Genomic DNA, 22,405 nt, shown 5'->3' with positions numbered 1-22,405 from the left:
TACACTTAGGGGTAAATTTACTAAGAATCATGCCTCTGAGTATTAAACACGCTTGACATCTGTTACAGGTTTTTTTTTTTGTTTTTTTTTTTCCCTTTTTACCTTTTTCTTTTGTTGCCTGTTTTGATCTCATATGCCTGAAGCAAATATTCTATTTTTTATTCTTTTAATAACATAAAATTAATATATGAACTCGCAAAGTATTACCCAGAATTATATACCTTTTGAATCATTAGGATAATATTTCAATAAGAACATTATACACAAGATGTAGTAAAGCAGGGATGGGGAACCTTTCTTCTTCCAAGGGCCATTTTGATATATATATAACATTATTCGTGGGCCCCCTCCGTCTCATGTCACACGGGGACGGACCCTCCATCGGCAGTGATTACAGCAATGCCTGGAGCATCCTGAGGATCCTGTAAGGGCAGCGGTGTGACCTTCTGGAGCGTCCTAAGGATGCTCCAGGCGGCACTGCTGCATAGATTCTGGCTGTAGGGTGCTGTTATAGGCACCCTGCTAGCCAGATGAGGCTAAAGCTCAGAGGGCCAAACCAAATGATTCCGCCGGCCTTCTATAACCCCCGGGCTTGTGGTTCCCCTTCCGTGCTTTAGAGAAATCCACTCTAGAATCCTTCAAAAACAGACTTGAGGTTCCCCATCCCTGTAGTAAAGTAATGGTGTATTTATATAATTAAACAAATTGATGCATTGATATTCATAAAGTACAGTATCATAAAACGGTATTTAAACTTCACAATATTAGTCAAAACACAATATTAACTATACAAAGATAACAGAGAGAGAGCGAGAAACAGAGAGAGAAAGCGAATTCAAGTTTGTTGCTAGGAAGCATGGTGGGAGGTGTGTTTGTATGTTGTGCTTTGGTTATGCATGTTTAGAGGGTATAAGAATTATTCTTGCAATATGCATATACTATATCTATAAATGATTGGTGGGGTACATTCATCTAAAATAACACTTAAAGGTGTGTATGTATACAGATATGCAGAGAAATGTAAGGGGGATAGGAGACCGCATGGATTCTTTTGTTCATGCCACATGTTGGCAGCCATTTTAACAAACTTCAGACTCCATTCCACACTGTTATTAATTATAACAAACCTATTTAAACTATACAATCGAGCCTAGGATTATAACTATGATAGTATATCCCATTATACAAACTTCACAATATTATCTTAACGTGGCTAGTAATTCACAACCCTTATGGAACGACAATTAGATTCCATTATATAATTCAGAAGGTATAAACTATCAAACAATGTATAGTACTTATGAGCCTATTACAATATAATTGACTACATAACTTCACAATAAACAGCATATCTTACTGTTTGTTTACTATCACAGTGCTGTTTCACAGAATGGTAACCTTATGGCATATGAACAGCCAAAAGTTCCACTACTAAGAAAGGCCGTGCACCCTCCTGCAGGTTGCTCACTGCCCACACTCTCTTTACAACTACAAAAACTAAACCATGCCATGTAAGCCAAATTACACATATTTAACCAAAGCTATGTCTATAATCCATTATATGTTTGATACTTGGCATAGATTGAGAAGATAAATCTCCAAGCCACCTGGTGATTGAAGTTGCATGTTTGCGCCGGTCTCACTGTAGCAGTGTGACCTCTATTCTTGTGTTAGTGTCTTTGAGCTCCGGGCTCTCTTTGTGATCCCCACCCCCCCATGCTCCCACCTGATAGGTGCGTTCTGTTTCAACTGAAACTCTTGGTCAGTTGAAACTAGTGGGAGTGGTTCTAAACCTTATTGTGTTGCAACAAAATGCCAGAGCCATATGTGTTGAGGTTATGTGTGAACTGGCTAAGGCCAAGAACAGATCTGTTGATATGGCAATGGCCCTGATAAACCAGTTTCTGGACTATGGAATAAGTAATTCATATTATGTCTATAGCAGTATAAGAATGTAATATTCATATAGATATAATAATTAGTCTACAAATGATTGTTAATAATATACACACTCTTTCACATCACATCACATAGTAAATTTGTGAGTTTCTTTGGAACAAACTCACTCGTGTCTAAGTTGTCCTGTTTGACTGAACCGTGTTTTCTGATGGTATATGCAATTGTGTTTACAAGTGTGAATGTTCAGTCCTATTTGGACTGAACACTATAGAGCTGCCTGTCAGCAGCATGTTTAGCGGAAGCATACACAGATCAGTGTGATCCATGCATGTTTCTGAGTGTAAAAATGCCATTAAAGTGTTAATTTTAAAAAAAGACTGCCCCCCCCCCCCCCAAAAGCATAACCAGCCCAGGGCACTAGTTCAAAAAGTGCGTGGGGGTCCCCCGAATTTAATGAACCAGCAGAGGGCTTGAGGATCCGGCCCTGGTTCTAGACATACGGGAACATTTTACGTAGGGGTCCTCTGTAGTTTTAGAACCAGCAGCGGGCTCTGCTAGCAGGGGGGACGGGGGTAATTTCACAGCCATGGGACACACTTGACGGGGTCTCCCGGCCAAAGCTTTCACCCCCCAACTAGTCAGCCGAGGCCAGGGATTACTGGGAAGGTGGGAATAAAGGGGTTCCCCCCTCCCCAGTGTACTCCAGGGCTGAAGCCATGGATTGTTCCCCGCACACCTGGTTGGTGGGTGCGGGGTCAATAGGTGTAAAGAATAGGTTGAATGTAATTGTCTTTTACATTAGGACTACAGGTCCTAACAAGCCTCCCCCCCGCATATTTTCGCCAATTTTCGCATTTTGCTTTAGATTGTCTCAGTTTTTAAGACCTATTGTTACATTTATTATTATTCTAGTCAAATTTGTTTTCTTTGTTGCAAGTGTATCATTAGATTGGATTTTCCTGTTGTATGTAGATACATTGCCATTTGGGTCTACTTAACATATTATAGTCACCTACTTGTTTGAAAGCAAGTTTTTATATTGGCACACAACCCACGGCAAAATTGGAGTATAAATGTTTTTAACCTTTTGCTGAATAATTACCTTTTTAGATGTTTTTTTGTTTTTTTAATGTTGTTTTTTTGTATATTAACTTTCTACTTCAGGGTCCATAGGGGGTCCACAGGGTTGACCTTGGGGTTATAGCTGGATCAGGATCCATGGGCACCACACAGTTAAGCTTTTAGCTCCCAGGATGCACTTGGGTCCTCCCCTATACCCCGCCCCCGAGCCACAGGCACCTCAGTGTAAGTTGGTGCCCGGCCGGAGTCGGTCACCGCGCAGGGGGGCTGCAGGAGCAGCCCCCAGAAGCTTTTTATTTTAAATTAGATTTTATTTATTTTAATCTCTTTTTACTACAGACGGCAGCGAAGGGCTGTCTATACAGACGCCCACGCTGCCGCTCTGATCCCCGACTGGCGCCGCGACGCCAGTACTGATCTGGGGATCGCGGCGGGAGGACAGAGTCCGTACTAGCCGGACTCTGTCTACCTCCCAGGACTGCTGCCGGAGTCGCCGGGGATTCAGGTAAGCCGCGCGTCACTGGCTAGCGGCGGCGCGTGGAATGCCTTAAAATGCAGTCCTTTAGCCTCCGGTCCTGGAGACAGACCGGAGGCTGCTGGCAGTGGCGGCGCCCCCCCCCCCCTCCCCATAACCCGTGGGACCACTAGACCACCAGGGATTACAGGCAAGCGGGAAGCCAGCATCCCTGGGGTCATGGCCAGCCAGGGGAGGAAGCCTTCCCTGTTCAGCGGCTCCTCCCCTCAGCTCAGCGCGCCTTTCAGCACGCAGTCTGGCGTCGCTGAGCTGCAGTTTCACGGCCACTCCTCCTCTGAGGTCTCTGGGGGCCATTTTCTCACAGTGGCAACTCAGATCTCAGGGAGCAAGCGGACCGGTCCCCCTGTGTACCTCTCCCCTGATTTAAGGACAGCGTACACAGCACTATAGCCCTCCCAGACACTGAATCTGGGAGGTTGATTGTAGTGGAGAGGTGCAGTGAGTATAACTTCTCTGCATGGTATGTGACTTTTGCTAGTGCTGCCTGTCTGTGCTTATTTTCCGCTTACTGTCAGCTTATACCTGTCCCTTTACTTCTCCTACGAGCCCTACAGGTGTGTGGGGGAAGGGTGTTTCTACTGACCTCACTTATATAGATCACGTATTTGTGAGGTTCGTCACATACAGTTGTGTGCGACACAGTGCCATATTGTGGGCTGTTGTTCAACACACCGGTGAGTGCGTTTACTTCTGCCCTGTTGCCAGATATATAATATATACTGTCATGTCAGACGAGGAGGTTGAGCGCTCAGTGGCTCCGGCGTTGGCCTCCTGCGGATGCTGTTCTGCAGGAGTGAATAGGGAGGATTTGTCACAGGATGGCCTGTGTAGTCGGTGCCAGGTGGCTCCTGGCCCATCCAGACCTTCTGTGACGCAGGAACCACCGTGGGCGATGTTTTCTCAAGTGCTGGTGTCTATTGCGGACCGTCTGTCGGTCCCGACTGCTCTCCCTACTACGGCGTTACCCCAGCCGACCATCCCCCATTCCCCGGGTGTCCCGCAGTTATTGCGGAGTCCTCCTGGGTCTCAGTCTGTGGGTCCCTATTCGGGGTTGCCTATGTATATACAGGCTTCCCCTGTGCCGCAGCAGCCTGCGGTACCTTTTCAGGCCCCTATGGCGACTCCTCCACCCTGTGTGGATGTGTTCTCCAACTCCCTGCAAAATTTGGCGGCCGCATCCTCCGGCTTTTCAGTCAATGTTGCAGACTGACATGCCTTCTAGGGTTTCAAAACGCCCACTCATGGCGCGGGCGGCTCAGGTATCGGACTCAGAGGGTTCCTCAGATGATGGGGAGGTCCCTGATGACACTGACTCGGACGCCTCGGTCCAAGAAATGGATACCAAGTCGTCCATTAATGTGCGAGCACTGGTTAGGGCGGTGCGAGCCATTCTTCTTATAGAGGATGAGGCACCGGCTCCTAAGTCGAAGTATCCTAGTTTAAAAAAAACTAAGGTGGCTTATGCGGTGTTTCCCCTGTCGGATCAGTTGACGGATCATATGGCGGTAGCTTGGCAGGCGCCCAGTAAGAGATTCCTTCCTCAGAAGTGGTTGGCTTCTAATTATCCCTTCCCTGAGGCACATTGTAAAAAATGGGAAACTCCACCGGCGGTGGATTCACATGTCACCCGTTTAATAAGGAGCTCTACTTTGCCATTACCGTCTATATCCTCGCTGAAGGATCCCACGGACAGGAAAGTTGAGACTTGCTTAAAGTCTGTTTACTCCCTCTCCGGGGCGGTGGCCCGACCGTCCATGGCCATCTCCTGGGTGGCCAAGGCCATTGAGGGGTGGGCCAATGCATTGGAAGATACCTTCCCGGACGACGCTCCGGATGTCCAGAGGGCGTTGTTGGGTCAGATGAGGGACGCTGCTTCTTATATTGGGTAAGCCTCTTTAGATGCTAGTTTGCTGACTTCGCGGGTATCGGCTGCAGCGTTGTCTGCCCGCCGATCCTTATGGTTGCGGTCCTGGAGAGCGGACTCTGATTCAAAGAAAGGCCTGGAGGCCTTACCTTTCAATGGGGAATTACTATTTGGTCCGGACTTGGACAAAATAGTGGATACCCTGGCTAAATCCAAGTCGGCTTTCCTCCCTTCGGCGGCACTGCCTGCTAAGGTTCGGAGTTCGGCTTATCGTTCCTTTCCGGTTCAGGGTAAGGCAAAAGGTCAGTCCTTCCCGAGACAGTCGGCGAGTAAGACTGCCTCTAAACCCAAGAAGCAAGCCTGGAGTGCTCGGTGCCCTTCTTCCAAGCAGGAAGATAAACCTGCGGCCTGATGGGACGGGCCTCCCTCTGGGGGACCTCAGAGTGGGAGGCCGACTTCTTCGATTTGCCCAGTGCTGGCACAATACCACCACGGATGCCTGGGTTCGAGAAGTGGTCTCCCAGGGGTACGCCCTGTCTTTTCGGCACAGACCACCCCACCAGTTTTTCTGCACGAGTCCTTCTCAGGACAAGACCAAGGCGTTACTGATTCAGGAGGCTATAGAGTCCTTGCTGAAAGCAGGGGTCATTGTTCCCGTTCCTCAATTACAACGAGGGACGGGGTACTATTCTTCTCTGTTTCTGGTGCGGAAACCCAATGGTTCTCATCGCCCTATCCTCAACTTGAAGTCTCTGAACAAATTCCTCAGAGTTCCCAAGTTCAGGATGGAAACGTTACGTTCCATCATTCTGGCGATGGAACCGGGGCATTACATGGTGTCCCTGGATATCCAGGACGCCTACCTCCATGTTCCGATAGCACCTTCGCACCAGCGGTGTCTGAGGTTCGCTATCCTTCAACACGACTATCAGTTCCGGGCGCTACCCTTTGGTCTCTCCACGGCGCCGAGGGTGTTCACGAAGATTATGGCGGTCATGGCCACACATCTTCGGAACCAGAATGTACGGCTGCTGCCGTATCTGGACGACCTCCTGTTGCTGGCGAGCTCCCCGGAGGTACTGCTTCAACATCTCCACCTGACGATCGCTTGCCTGCAAGCACACGGGTGGTTGATAAATTGGAAAAAGTCCTCCCTGATTCCATCACAGCGGATGGTTCATTTGGGAGCCCTGCTGGATTCGCGTCAGCAAAGGATCTTCCTGACTCCGGAGAAGGTCGCCTCCCTACAGCTGCGGATACGCAGTTGCCTGAGCAGTTGCCGCCTGTCGGTCCATTCGGCTATGAGACTTCTGGGGTCCATGGTGTGGACATTCGACATGGTGGAATTTGCCCAGTTCCATTCCCGGCCCCTGCAGGGGCTGATTCTATCGGAATGGAACGGGTTACCTCACCGGATCCGCTCTCAGGTGCTGGTGTTGCCTCCGGACGTTCGGCAATCTTTGGCTTGGTGGCTTCAGACAGCTCATCTGGTCGAGGGGCGCCCCTTTTGGATCCCGGACTGGGTCCTGCTCACGACGGATGCCAGTCTCCGGGGTTGGGGGCAGTGACCGGCTCATTGTCTCTCCAGGGTCGTTGGTCTGCGGAAGAAGCTTTTCTTCCCATCAACATCCTGGAACTGCGGGCAGTATACAGGGCCCTGCAGTTGTCCGGACCCGCTCTTCACCGAAGGGCGGTACAGGTGCATCCGACAACGCCACCACGGTGGCGTATATCAACCACCAAGGAGGAACTCGCAGTTGGGCAGCGATGTCGGAGGTGTCTCACATCCTGACTTGGGCGGAGGGTCACATTCCAGCGTTCTCGGCGGTCTTCATCCCCGGAGTCCTCAATTGGGAAGCGGACTTCCTCAGCCGTCACGACGTGCATCCCGGGGAATGGTCGCTTCACCCAGAGGTGTTTCAGCTACTCGTGGACAGGTGGGGACTGCCGGAGCTGGACTTGATGGCCTCCTTTCACAATCACAAGTTGCCCGTTTACGGGTCAAGGACAAGAGACGCAGGCGCAAGTCTGGTGGACGCGCTGTTGGTGAAATGGACGTTTCACCTAGCGTATTTGTTTCCTCCGATATCCCTACTTCCTCGGGTTCTGCGAAAATTCAAGCAGGACGGCGGCACGCTCGTGCTGGTAGCTCCGGCGTGGCCCAGACGTCCTTGGTACTGCGATCTCAGGAGCCTCTCCATCGACGCTCCGTACCTTCTTCCTCAGCGTCGGGACCTGTTGTCTCAGGGGCCCTGCCTTTACCCGGATCTGGGTCGGCTGTCTTTGACGGCGTGGCTCTTGAGACAGCCGTCTTGAGGTCTCGGGGCTTCTCCAGTTCGGTTATTGGTACCATGCTCAGGGCACGCAAGCCTGCTTCAGCACGGATTTATCACAGGGTGTGGCACACTTACTTTCAGTGGTGTGAGTCCAGACATTATGATCCTCAGGTGTTCCGAGTTTCTAGGATCTTGGAATTTCTTCAATCAGGATTGGACCTCGGCTTACGCCTTGCATCTCTGAAGGTTCAGGTGTCCGCCTTGTCCGTGTGGTTTCAACGGCGGATTGCAATACTGCTGGATGTTCACACCTTTTTCCAAGGTGTTCTCAGGATCCAGCCTCCCTTTGTGCCTCCTGTGGCTCCTTGGGACTTGGCGGTGGTTCTACGGGTCCTGCAAGGTCCTCCGTTTGAGCCTCTTGAGTCGGTGGAGCTCAAGTGGCTGACATTTAAGACTGTTTTTCTCCTGGCAATTGCTTCGGCCAGGAGGGTGTCTGAATTGGGGGCGCTTTCCTGTCGCCCTCCTTTCCTGATTTTTCACCAGGACAGAGCGGTGCTCCACACTCGTCCTGAGTTTTTGCCCAAAGTGGTCTCGAAGTTCCACATTAATCAGGAACTTGTTGTGCCAGCTTTTCAGTCCCCTGATCTTTCAGCTGGTGAGACTTCCTTAGATGTGGTCCGGGCGCTTAGAATTTATGTGGACCGGACGGCTTCGGTCAGGAAGTCTGATTCCTTGTTTAGCCTCTTTGGTTTTCACAAGAGGGGTTGGCCTGCCAACAAACAAACGTTAGCCCGTTGGCTTCGTTCCGTTATTTGTGAAGCTTATGCACAGGAGGGTTTACCTGTGCCAGCCTCTGTTAAGGCTCATTCCACTCGTTCTGTGGGTCCCTCTTGGGCTGCTAGACGTGGCGCCTCTGCTGTTCAGCTGTGTAAGGCGGCCACTTGGTCTTCAAACGTTTTTGAGGTTCTATGCGTTTGACACCTTCGCCTCTCAGGATGCATCCTTTGGGCGCCGGGTGCTCCTTTCAGCACAGGAGCTTCCCCGCCCTTAGTTGAACTGCTTTGGGACATCCCCAAGGTCAACCCTATGGACCCTGAAGTAGAAAACAAGAGATATGGTAAGAACTTACCTTTGTTATCTCTGTTTCTACGAAGTCCATAGGGTCCACAGGGCGCCCGCCCTGATGCACCTGGCTTCATATGGGCTGTGTGGCTGGTCACCGGTTTTCCGTCTCCCATTTCTGTGAGTATGGTTTCTTGTGTGTTCCAGTCTTCCTTCTCTCTGTTCCATATTCTCCTCCGGCCTAGGCTGCTTACCAACTGAGGTGCCTGTGGCTCGGGGGCGGGGTATAGGGGAGGACCCAAGTGCATCCTGGGAGCTAAAGCTTAACTGTGTGGTGCCCATGGATCCTGATCCAGCTATAACCCCAAGGTCAACCCTGTGGACCCTATGGACTTCGTAGAAACAGAGATAACAAAGGTAAGTTCTTACCATATCTCTTGTTATTAACATAATTTTTGTTTTCTATCATTCCATTTTGCTACGGTTTCCCTGTAAATGTTCCCCCAATAAGAGTCCTTTTTGGCCTTCCTTTCCTTCCTGGTTAGCTTTTCTTATGCAATTCTTGACTGATAAGCCAAGCCTACCACATCATCTTATAGGTTTATTTCTCTTACAATTTTGTATACATTTACATCTATCGGCATTGGGGTTACAGTAATGCTATATTTGACCAGTTATTTGAATAATTTCTTCACCCCTCCCCCCCTTCTTTTCCTGTGCATTCATTCCCAATTGCACACTCCTGTCTAGAATGGAGCAAGCCCATTGTATGGAGTACTATGAAGTATTTCGAAGAAAATTATAGTCCACTGTATATTTGTGAACATATTTGCACTGTGATATATTTTACGTATTACTATAATGAATATATTTTGCCAAGTGCAGAAATGACAAATATTTAAAAAATTAGAATTTATACATTGTTAACCCATGGTTTTAAAGGAATGCAGTCAGAATGTCGACATGATCTGAATTTTGATATTCAGAATGCCGGCATTGACGTTGTTTACAGCCAGAATGTCGACACTCAATTTTGGGGTTAGGTTGCAATTTAGGATTAGGCAGGAGTTAGGATAAAGTTTACATTAAAAGTGAAGGGAAATCGCATTCGCAAAATGACGACTGTCAACATTCACATTGTCTTTTAGTATTGACATTTGAGATATCGATATTCTGAATGTCGACTAAATATACCGCATCCATTTTTTTACTTATTGTAATCCTAGTGATTTATTATGAAATCAATAAATGTCTCATTTGTATAAAAATAAATATTTATCATGGCATAAAATGATTAAATTCTCAGTAACACCTCTTACTTGAGGTGTGTTCTGAAAAATAAAACAAGGCAAACACTTTATATTAATAAATTTGTATTATTACCTAAAATACTAATGACACTAATTGTTGTGGAGGAACTAAAATAATATTTTTCATGTGTTGGAAGCCTGTTCCTAAAATGAACCCACCAGCCATACACAATCTATAGAGAAGGGGCCTGAGCATTCCTGTTGGTATGCGGTCTAAAGATCTACAGTAAAAAGGTAGACAATGTCTAGATAGACACCAGATGTTAGACAGGCAATAGGTCGAAAAGGGACAAAAAAAGTAGACACACTAAAGGTCGACATGTACAAATGGTCGACAGTGTCAAAAGGTCAACATGAAAATGGTCGACACATGTTTTGTTTGGTTTTTGTTCGGGTTAGGCACTTTCCCCAACGGTCAGGCTTGGGCACTAGAAGGGACGGTTAGGGTCTGGCACCTACCCCGACTGTTAGGGTTAGGCACCAAGGGGAGGGTTAGGGTGAAGATTAGGGTTAGAAAACAAAAAAAAGTCAACCATTTTCATGTAAAAAATGTGCATGTTGACCTTTTGACCCTATCGACCATTTGTACCTGTCTACCTTCTTATATGCCGACCTTTAGTGTGTCGACCTTTTGTCAAAGTCGACTTTTTGCTTGTATAACATCTGGTGTCTATCCAGACCAGGGGTCAGGGAACTTTTTTACCTTTTACCCCAAAATATATTTCGATACGCTGACGTTACCCCCTTGATTTGAAAAAAAGGAAATCATATAGTAGTGCCCCCATATAATGCTTCTGTAGTAGTGCCCCTGTAGTACTGCCCCCATATAATGGCCCTGTAGTAGTGCCTTCATATAATGCCCCTGTACTAGTGCCCCCATATAATCCCCTGTAGTGCCGCTTGTACAAAAAAAAAAAAAACACTTACCTCAATCCCCGCTCCTGCATTCGCCGCCGTCCTGTCCGCCCGGCTGCTCCTCGGAACTCCCATAGTGCGCATGGATAGAGCCAGAAGCTGGAATTCAGAAGAGAACTCCAGCCTCCGGCTAACGCGGCGCTGCAGGGAAGGAGCCGGGCGCCCGCTGGTAATAACATCTCAGCGGGCGTCCCAGCTTAGAGCCTCCCTGCGTCACAGCCGGGCATGCACATGAATCATTCTATATGCATGCCCGGTTGTCCGTCCATTACCCCCAGCAATTTCATTTTTACCCCATGTTGGGTAATTTACCCTAGTTCCCTGACCACTGATCTAGACATTATCTACCTTTTTACTGTAGATCTTTCAATCCATTACCCTCCTGTTATAAACTTCACTTTCAATCAGCATTGATCATGTTACCTTTTAGTGCTAGAATATTAGATATAATACATTTGTCTACCTTATAAATAAATAATACATTTTTATTTACTTTACAGTATTCATTCTCCAGAAGAAAATTGGCTTTATTATATTCGGTACGTTAATAAAATGCTAATATTTTTTGGCAAGTTTACTAATAATTTTTTTGGATTGTTATTTATATATATATATATATATATATATATATATACTGCATGATTTGAGCTTGATACATTTTGTTAACTATTTAGACAACTTTCCGGATTTCATCTTGGAAAGAGGCTTCAGAAGTGCTGATCCTGACCCAACAGCTGAGTGACCGTTTGGAGCAGTATTATTTGAAATGCAAAGAACTTGCTGTAAGTGTCAATATGTTACATTCTTGAGATCAGAACTCTATCAGCAAGAAAGATATAATAATTTAAGTTAAATTTTATGTGGTTCCCATAAGACTGTCAGAGCAAGGTGTACCCTGGACCTTATTAATCTCTGTAATTTGGGACCAAATGCCAATTACTCACTTTTTTAAAATTCATGCTTTTACTAGTACATCAGACTTTCATTGCTAGAAAATGTATGCAAATAGGTCTGTAGTCTATTGTTTCAAATGACCTCATATCCTCTTATGCTTGCACCTACTTTCAGGCAGCAACCTCATCTTTTGAAGTGGTAATCTGATCTCAAATAGAACTCTATTGCATAAATAAAGGATTCCTGTCATTGGGGACTACAAAATCTCAATTACGTGGTTCTTTAGGTCTGGGTTACAATCATCCCTGATTACTATGTGTTGGGCAGTAGTGATAACACATACACATCAATAATTGATGTAGCTGTTGGATCAGTGATCTTCTTGAATTCGGTGTGAATAAAACCTTAAATCCAAGGGGAAAGTACCCTAACCACCATCTTGGATAGACCCATCTCTCCACAGCTGCTATACCAACGCTGCATTAAAAGCTAAAATTAGGGATATTCACTGGTCCCAAGAAACGTCTAACCACTAGGTCTATCCACAGACACTCCAGGGGCACCTGCTGAATCCAAGTTTGCTAGACTCCTTTGTGTTCGCCTGCTCCTGGCCTTTTGAGACCAGGGACTCAAGTGCGTGGACCTTTTTCTAGGCTGCTGCCGCCTGAGACACTTGCCTTCTCCACTTAACATCTGCAGATACCGGAGGGGAAGCTTCTGGTTGCCAGTTGCTCTGCGCGATTGAGTTTATAGCCTGCTTCTGTTAAGTCCTGGCACGCTGGAAGCCATGCTATCTGACCAGCCTGATCGAAGCAACCCTGACTGTGCCTGCTGCTCCGGGGACTTCAGTGTAATGGTCCATTTCAGTGGTTCAGTGGAGGAGGACAGCTCCAGAGATCCGCTCGGCTCACTCGAGCTGCAATGGCCCCTCACGTCCATACAGCTCCTGGTGTGTCCAGAAGTGTGCCAGCACAATGTGGCTGCAGAGAGTGATGGCCCATCACTTTCTGCAGGTTGTGTATATTTTATTATGATCATTAAAAGATATATTTTATTTATCAAGTGTACTTTACGGAATTGATTAGTTCACCTTTATTACTGCTCTGTTCTGTGTTTCTGGCTGAATTAGTTGTCTAATGGTGGATATACATGGTCAGATAAAAAGGACAATATAAACAATTTCGTTTGACTGTTTATATTGTCCTTTTTTTTTAGCCCCCTCCAACAACCAAACGACCATCGATGCACGGGTACGGATGGTCGATATGGACCATCGTGCTTGCAGGCCAACCTGTTCGATATCGACCAGGTTAGCCTGTTTACTATACTGGTGGTTGGTGCATGTGCTGGATGTTCGATATCGAACATCCAGCACATGCAGGTCGATCAGACAACGATATCTGATAGTTGTCTCATCGTCCCGTGTGATACAGTCCATAAAAGTTGTCTTTCTAAGGAGTCATTTACATAAAGATCGCTATGGTGAAGCCAATATTTGATGTAGTGGCCATTCATCGCATGGTTATACAGCATAATTATAAATTCTATGCCACCTTCTGATTTATTCCATTGTAAAATTGTCATACATAGTTTAGCTTCTTTATTTTTTCTTATAAATTTCCAGACTGTTGCCAAAAAGGTTTTTTTGGTCAATGTGAGAAGAAAATGGAGAACCTGTAAAGGATAATGCAGTTTCATGAAAGTTACCATTTTTATAAAGTTGGTTCTACCCAAAAAGGATAGTTGCAAATGATGTCAGTTTTCTAGGGGAGCGATATGGTTTATTTCCCAAGGCCATTGCAGTTGATTTTGTAATGTAGTGAAGCCAGAGTGGAGACTAACATTTAAAATTTTTCAATTAAGGGGAAGCAAACACTCCTCAGGGTTGGCAATGAAAATAAGCAAGTCATCTACAAAGGCAGAAATCTTTACCTCCTCGGTTCCGTGGACACCGTGGAAAAGAGGCAAAAACTTAAGAACTCTTAATAATGGGTCCAGGGCAAGGTTAAATAGAGGTTAGCTTGTCTGGTTCCCCCGAAAACATTTGAATGGGCCATCTTAAGAGGTGATTGAGTAATTTGGTACTTGGAGAAGAATAAAAATAGGATAATGTCATCCCGATATGTAGTTTCTGGCCAAATCGGAACAACATAAAGGCCGGATCGTCCGATGTGTGCGGAGTATCTGCATGCTTCCACAGTCACGTGATATCGCCCGGTCGGCCGTGCTGCATGGCCAGCTGGACGATATCGCGTGGGGCGCAATTGCAGGTTACAAAGGACGGAACAAGGGATCATTCAGTCGTTCATGACATCGTTCAATGTGTACCTGTGATACAATATGACGGCCCATCGAGCCAACATATCGTTTGAGTACACATCACTAAGTGTGCAACCAGCATTAGTAATACTCTAGAAGAGGGTTTATCAGCAGGTGACCAGGGCTGCAGTCGAGAAAAGTATATCTTTGTCGGACTGATGGCTATGTGTAAGCTGATTTGATGACTTGTCAGAAGTTCTAGTATCGATTCCTGCAGTCTGGTAGAAAAGATTCTTCACTGTAATTTTATAGTCTTTATTAAGCAAGATGATCAGCCTATAGGAAGACAGTAGTTAGGGATCCTTGTACAGCTTCGGGTGGAAGGTCGTAGTGGCCTCAATGAAAGAAGAAATTAATTTGTTGTAATAGATTTGGAAGTGTGGAAATAAAATGATCCATGAGGATCTTATAATAATTGCTATTGAGGATATCCGGTCCTAGATCTTTATGTAAATGGAGTGTTTCAATTGCTAATTTTACCTCTTCTTCAGATATATCCCTGGATTGTCATTTCGGACAACTTGAAGATAGAAATGTGATCAAAATTGGTCTGTCAAAATGGCAGAATATACATTAACTAAATAAGATTCAAAAAGAGTAGTAATTGCAGCTTGAAAAGTTGCTGACATTCCATGAGGAGGTCTGTTAGTTTAGGAATAAAATGTTTTTTTTTTTTCGCTGTTTCACCACCAGTGCTCTGCCGGCCTTGCCACCCTGACAGTGATAATTATGAGTAAAATCCGTCTGAAGCTTAGCAAAACAAATGTTTCTAAATGTTGTTTGTATTGAAGATAAACCTCTTTGTTGCCAGCTGTGTTAAAAGTAAGATCGATAGTATGGTTTTTCAAGTGACTATGGAGGTAATATTTTCTTTATCATGAAAAATAAAAAAATTTGCAATTACAGGCGTACCTGTCCGAGCCCAGATGGTGTGCTCTTTTAATTAAAACTGTACCTGAGGTAGTTGGAACATTAAGGACAGGGGTGTATTTATAATGGGTGCAGGGTATGCGGTGCACATGGGCCCTGGGTCCAGGTTGGCCCACACCGCACACCCTGCACCCATTTTTTTAATACTTACCACTCCGGAGTCGCATGCCGGCGCCGATATCAACACTGTAATCGCCTGGAAAATAGCCGCCACGGCCATCTTCCTGGTGGTTTGCTTATGCGCAGTATGGAAAACGCCGGGAAAATGGTGAGGCAGCCGGCGCATGCGCTGTAGACTCTGGGTATAGAGTAGTGTTTAGAGTCTACCGCTGCGCTCAGTGCGCTGCCGGCCCCTGGAGAGGGGGCCCCGGACAGAGACTGCACACGGGCCCCCTCCTCTCTTGAAACGCCCCTGATTAAGGATCTGGGTAATGTCAACACTCGGGTCAACCCCCTTGATATGTTTAGGGATTACTATAAACCCAAGATTATTTTGTCAATAATTATTTTCCAAGTCATCCGATTTAGAAGTGAGATTTGTAATGTGGTTGGACTGAGATTCTACTGTATTTTGAAGGGCTACAATGGCGTCTTCATTGGCACTTGTTCTCTGATTTCAGTAAGACGCTTGGGGGTATATTTACTAAAGTGCTGGTTTACAAAAGTGGAGATGTTGCCCATAGCAACCAATCAGATTCTAGATATCATTTTCTAGAAGGTACGAGATAAATAAGTAGAATCTGATCGGTAGTTATGGGCAACGTGCGTGCAACTTGCAATCTGGCTCAATGTTTTTTATTGCTCAGAATTAAAAATGTGTGCATGCTTGCCCTATCAGACTTAGTTATATTTCTTATTACTAATTTTATCAAGGATTGTAACCTGGTTTCAGACTCCTAGTTAATTTAACTTGTTTCAAGTTAACAGGCTCTGACATCCAGTGTGACTAACAGCTTCATCGCAAACATATCAAACATTTGCAAATATAAACCTATATCATTCAGGAATATAATATTGTTACGAAGTTGTTTTAACTTTGTCAATTTTTATTTCTAGTTTTTGCCTCCATATGGTCAGGAAAACAGTGTCAACACAACAAAATGGGGTATGTAAACTCTTAACTTATTCAGTTTATCTTGTAACGTGCTTTGCCTCACTGTGGTAAAATCTAGAATGGTGGACTTTACCAGTTAGTGTCATGTGGAGTCAAATTGTCAAACTCCTTATCTCCAACTATATACTGTGTATGTATATATAAAATATTTGTATATGTGTGTATATATATATACACACACACACACACACACACACAAAGATACCCTATTATTTGCCCTAAAATTATTGATGATACTGATGTGTAACCAACACTTAAATCTAATAGAGTGGATGGCTGCACCTTTCACCTAATATCTCTGTTAGACAGATATGGAGGGAAATGGAAACCAAGAAAGAAGAGAGAGGGCGCTCTAATGTACAAAATATAAAATATATTAAAATACAAAATGTGTAAATAACACAAACTGAATAATTAAAAAATCAGCAATTAATGCAGCAATGAAGCTACTTCAATGATCAGTCCTAGATGTCGACACAAAGGATGAATCTCCCTTTCGTTTCACAAAGAGTAGATTTATTGAGTCCTTTGTTGGTCTTTAAATGATTTTGTAGAGGTCATAAATCCTGTTTTCAGGGTTAGCAATGATTCCTTGTAATGTTGCTGAAAAATACCCTTCCACCAAAAATACACCCAAACAGGCCAAAAGGCCACTATTATTATTTGAATAAAACACTTCAATCTCAATAAAAAAGAACAATATTTATTCAATAAAATCAGTGAATCTGATGAGCTTACATCAAACACTAGTCAAAATACGATGGATCCAGCGCGTTTCGTCCCCACATGGGACTTCATCAGGGGTACATCTTATAAAACATAAATGGGTGCATATAAGTGAAGGGTACCTGCACAGAAATCAGCCTAATAATAATCATTGCTTATAGTTTGCATATTGACACATACAGAGACAATGATTATACATACCATCAAATGACTGTATTATCAGTCCTATTAATAGTCAGGAAAATGTGAACACTGATCAAACGATGCTAAGATCTGTTTGCGGAGAATAAACTGGAGTAGACGCACTTTATATAGTGGATGGATTTATACTCCCAGGTAAGGATTGCTCAGAAGCAATAATCCTCTAGAAAAACACATAATATCAGCTGTTAATATTAACACTAGCATACAAAACCTATAGCGTGATAATATGTAAATGTTTAAATAACCAAGAGGATAGTCTCTCAGTATATACATAAGTAAAATAGTGACTCATTAGCAAACATGCGTAAACTTCCAGATAACTAGTTACTCTGGTTTCTCCATGAATTCACCTAAAGTGCATTTAGCATGGTAATTTTAACATTCATATAAATGTAAATAATCAAACAAATAGTCCTATAACATCCTTTTCTATAATCAATTCTACCTAATTTTATTAATACAATTTATAAATATTATTCAACTTTAGAAACAGATAATGACACAATCTAATGTGTAAAGATATAAAAGAGCATATATCTGACTAACTTTAACATGGTTAACATGCAGCATGATTTTTAGTATAATGCTAACATTGATAGTATAAATAATACATAAACAACAACATTGTCTATCTTTTTTAAGTCAAATCCTAAATGGGAAGTCTCAGAGTGAAATAGAATAATAATATAGGTTCAACTCACGTTCCACTCCTGCAAAATACTGCTGACAAGTGTTTCAGTCTGCTGCAAAAGTGACAATGCCTGACTGTTCAGCCTTATAAACCCCTTTCTGGGAAGTGTTGTCATGATTATCCCTTATTAGTAAAAAATCTTAAACCATTGCATAAAATGCACTAATCATAAAATTATTTTTATCGCTATACTTCTAAATTTAACTATTCTAAATGCCATATGTGAACAAACTAAAAAATATTTCAAAGAAGACCTTATTATGGAGGATAATTGTTAAAATGGTGAACTAGAATCACCTGAAGAAGGTAATCCTAAACAAAATACATCTGTGCACAATGTCAGTATGAATGCCTGACTATTCAGCCTTGAGCCCTTATTAGCAAAAATCTTAAACCAGTGCATAAAATGCATTAATCATAAAATGATTTTTATCACTAAACTTCTAAATTAATTTTATTCTAAATGCCATATGTGAGCAAACTATGAAATATTTTAAAAAAACCTTTATTATAGAGGATAATTGTTAAATTGGTGAACTGAAATCACCTGAGGAAGGTAATCCTGAACAATATACAGCTATGCACAATGTCAATATTACTTCCGCGTTCCAACACTTGGAACGCATACCGTAAGTAAACAAATGCCCCAAGTAGCTGAGCGTAAACACAAGCTCATCAATGTGAGCAAACAGCCTCCGCCCATAAACCGGCCGATGGCAAACAGATCCGGGTGATCTCCGCCAGTATTGTTGGCGTCATGTGTTCAACCTCGTGAACCGCAATGCTCAGGAGTAACATCCGCCCTCCAATAGGTTAGACGAAAGTGAAGGAAGACTTCTGTTGCTATGCAACTACAGCTTGCGTTTCAACTATTGGAATGCAGTGCGCTGCAGCCAGTCAGCATACACAACCAGCAGTCAGAACCCAGTTCGCAGCAGTCAGTTGCTATGCAACTACAACTTACGTACCAACTAGTGGGACGCAGTATACAGCAACCAGTCAGCGGCGCCCTGATGAGCCTAGCTGTGGGGATAATAAATATTAACTTAATAGTTTAATGTCACTGATGACAGATGTAAAAATGAAATGAAAAAAGCCCCTTATGTAGATCCTGACTGATGTATAGATCCTAACTGATGTGTATATCAAAAATATAACCCTTATCCTGAATTCTCATGAATGATATACTAAAATACATAACCATAATACCCTGAGAGAAATAATAGATAGAAACTCCCCATTTAGGACCATAACTTTTACAAATAAGCATACAAGATTCATATACATTTACTCAAAATCTTACAGAAGGAATAGTATGAAATGATAGAAACAAAGACCTAAGGAACTCTAATATAGAAGTAATGGTGACCCCCATCAAATCGTCAAAAAGGACACTATATCTATATTCTCATTAAGACCTTTAGGGTGAAGGGTATCCAATGAGTAGATCCAAAAGGATTCTCTTCTGGATAATGCCAATTCCCTATTACTCCCCATAGGGTCTAGTTTAATATGTTCCAAAGCTGTAAACAGAAAATCCCTAGTATCGGACCCATGTATTTCTTGAAAGTGTCTAGGCAGGCTGTGAGTGCGTACTATATTTTTAATATTCCTTAGATATTCTTGGATACGGATTTTAAGACACCTTTTAGTTTTTCCTACATAATTTTTTCCACAGCCACATGTGATTTTATAAACTACAAATTCTGTATCACAAGTAATTTTATCCTTAATTGTATATTTTTTGCCCTTGTCGTCTGTCCAATGGAAAGGTAGTCTATCCATAAATTTACAGCAGATGCACTTTTTACAAGGGAAACAACCTGTTGTAGGTGCCAAACAAAACTTTATTTAATTGGGTGATTGCTCGATTATTTATAGACCTAAGTTTACTTGGTGCCAAGATGTTTTTCATATTTATAGCCTTTTTGAAAACCAACTGAGGTTTAGTCGACAAGGATGGGCCCAAGATTGGGTCCTTCAGTAAAATATTCCAATGTCTGGCCAGTATATTCCTTATTGCTTTGTTTTCCCTATTAAATTGTGTGATAAACGGTCTATGTTTAGAAAATCTATCATCTGCATTCTTGATCTTATCTTTCAGAAGATCATTTCTATCCAAATTCAAGGCTTTAATACGTGCTGCTTCGATTTCACTTAGTTTATAGCCTCTCTCAATGAATCTATCTTTTAGCATTTGTGAGTGAGAAAAAATTGCACTAATATGGATCAATATTTACTTCAATCTCAAAAACTGAGCAAACGGTACATTTTTAATCCAAGCTGGATAATGACAACTAGAGGCTGGTATATAGCTATTTGCGTCTACATCCTTAAAATTAGTTTTAGTACTAATCGTTTGGTCCACCTCACCTTCCAACATTATATCCAAAAATTCAATACATTTATTATTTTGTTTAAATGTAAATACAAGATTGAAATCATTCTCATTGATGTATTTAATAAACTGCTCAATACTTTCTTGATCACCATTCCAAATAAATATAAGGTCGTCTATATATCGACGGAATAATACAATATTGTTTTTTTCAAAATTGGAATTATAAATGAATTGCTCCTCCCATCGACCCATTAATATATTCGCATATGAAGGTGCCACTTTTGTGCCCATGGCAGTACCTTGTCTTTGTACAAAAAACTTGTTTTCAAAAACGAAAAAATTGTGCTCTAACACAAATTTGATTCCTTCTAGGATAAACTCTTTTTCTGCTACAGCCATATCTGAAGAACAAGATAGTACTTCATTCACTGCCTCTAACCCCTTAGAATGAGGGATAGAGGAATAGAGGGCCTGTACATCTATTGTAAGCCATGTATATGCAGGTGACCATTTGAAGTCCTTCAATAGTTTTAAAAGTGAGGTAGAATCTTTAAGATATGATTTCAAATTCTTTACATAAGGCTGAAGTTTTAAATCTAAATAAAGTGACAAATTACAGGTCAGACTGATCCCTGAAATTATAGGATGTCCTGGGGGAGTTTCCTTATTTTTATGAACCTTAGGGATATGGTAAAATACTGATACCCTCGGATTTTCAATGTACATGTATTTAAATTCTTCCGTTAAATCAACCTTTTTTTCTTAGCATCATTCAGCAATTTAAAAATATCCTCCTGAAAATGATCGGTAGGATTAGCGTCCAATCTCTCATAGGTTGTATTATCATTCAATATGTTATACGCCTCTTTTACATACATTTCAAGGTCCTGTGAAACAACCGCCCCCCCTTGTCAGCGCTCTTAATAACTAAACTATCATCCGTATTAAACTGTTTAATAGCTTTTTGTTCGTGGGGGTTTATATTACCATTAAATTTACAACTTTGCGTTTTAAGTTTCCTAAAAACTTCTTTCACATTTTCGTAAAAGATATCCAAATAACTACCTCTAGATTCTACAGGATAAAACTTAGATGGTAGAGATACCAATGGTTTGTTTAGAGGCCTAAAATCTAATTTAGGAACAGGATTTTTCAAAAAATGTCTTTGGACAGTCAAGTTACGTACAAACTTGTTCAGATCTATGAATAAGTTAAATTTGTCAACATGTAAATGAGGTGCAAATTTGAGTCCCTTTTCGAGTAATGAAATCTGTGGGGAAGAAAGTTTCTTCTGGGAAATGTTGATGATGCTATTTGGGCATTCTCGTGTTGATGAAAGCCTGCCCGTCTTTTTTGGGGGGCGTTTCCTCCCTCCTCTCTTTCCTCTCTTCCTAATCTGTGGGGACGAAACGCGTTGGGTCTCCATCGTATTTTGACTAGTGTTTGATGTAAGCTCATCAGATTCACTGATTTTATTGAATAAATATTGTTCTTTTTTATTGAGATTGAAGTGTTTTATTCAAATAATAATAGTGGCCTTTTGGCCTGTTTGGGTGTATTTTTGGTGGAAGGGTATTTTTCAGCAACATTACAAGGAATCATTGCTAACCCTGAAAACAGGATTTATGACCTCTACAAAATCATTTAAAGACCAACAAAGGACTCAATAAATCTACTCTTTGTGAAACGAAAGGGATATTCATCCTTTGTGTCGACATCTAGGACTGATCATTGAAGTAGCTTCATTGCTGCATTTAATTGTTGATTTTTTAATTATTCAGTTTGTGTTATTTACACATTTTGTATTTTAATATATTTTATATTTTGTACATTAGAGCGCGCTTTCTCTTCTTTCTTGAGATATATATATTTATATATATATTTATATTGACCAGGATTAGGTTTTCGCCTAGGTTTGAACTTCTAAAAATGGGGACACATACACAAGTTCCAGGGCTGGCTCAAGTGGGAATTGACAGTCTGCTAAAAACCTGTGTGAAAGCTACAAATGTATCCTTGTAACCTCACAGTTTGAGCAAGTGGCAAACTTTTATGACTCATGCAAGTTCATAATAAATCCAGAGTTAGTCCTTTTCAAAGTGACCATATACACAAACATTTGCGCCCCACACAGAGCCCATTCAGGTTATGTCACACAGTAGTACCCCTTATACACATTATGCCACGCAGTAGTAGTTCCCCTTATATATTATAAAACACAGTACAAAAATCAAAACCCAAATTA

At 42.6% G+C, this 22,405-nt stretch overlaps 1 protein-coding gene across 1 annotated transcript in view; it reads left to right on the top strand.

Annotated features, from left to right (window-relative positions):
* The window catches only part of LOC148519652 (uncharacterized), a 123,068-nt gene that overhangs the window by 82,446 nt on the left and 18,217 nt on the right, over nucleotides 1-22,405 (top strand). The window contains exons 10-12 of the mRNA XM_088476309.1: nucleotides 11,442-11,480; nucleotides 11,616-11,723; nucleotides 16,141-16,189. Of these exons, the coding sequence (XP_088332435.1) occupies nucleotides 11,442-11,480; nucleotides 11,616-11,723; nucleotides 16,141-16,189 (196 nt within the window). The remainder of the gene's footprint in view (nucleotides 1-11,441; nucleotides 11,481-11,615; nucleotides 11,724-16,140; nucleotides 16,190-22,405) is intronic.

Source organism: Taudactylus pleione, unplaced genomic scaffold (assembly GCF_031769625.1).
Source record: "Taudactylus pleione unplaced genomic scaffold, aTauple2 ptg000186l, whole genome shotgun sequence".
In the NCBI taxonomy this organism is placed as follows: domain Eukaryota; kingdom Metazoa; phylum Chordata; class Amphibia; order Anura; family Myobatrachidae; genus Taudactylus; species Taudactylus pleione.
The sequence above is the reverse complement of the archived record's forward strand: the minus strand, read 5'-3'. Positions and strand labels throughout refer to the sequence as shown.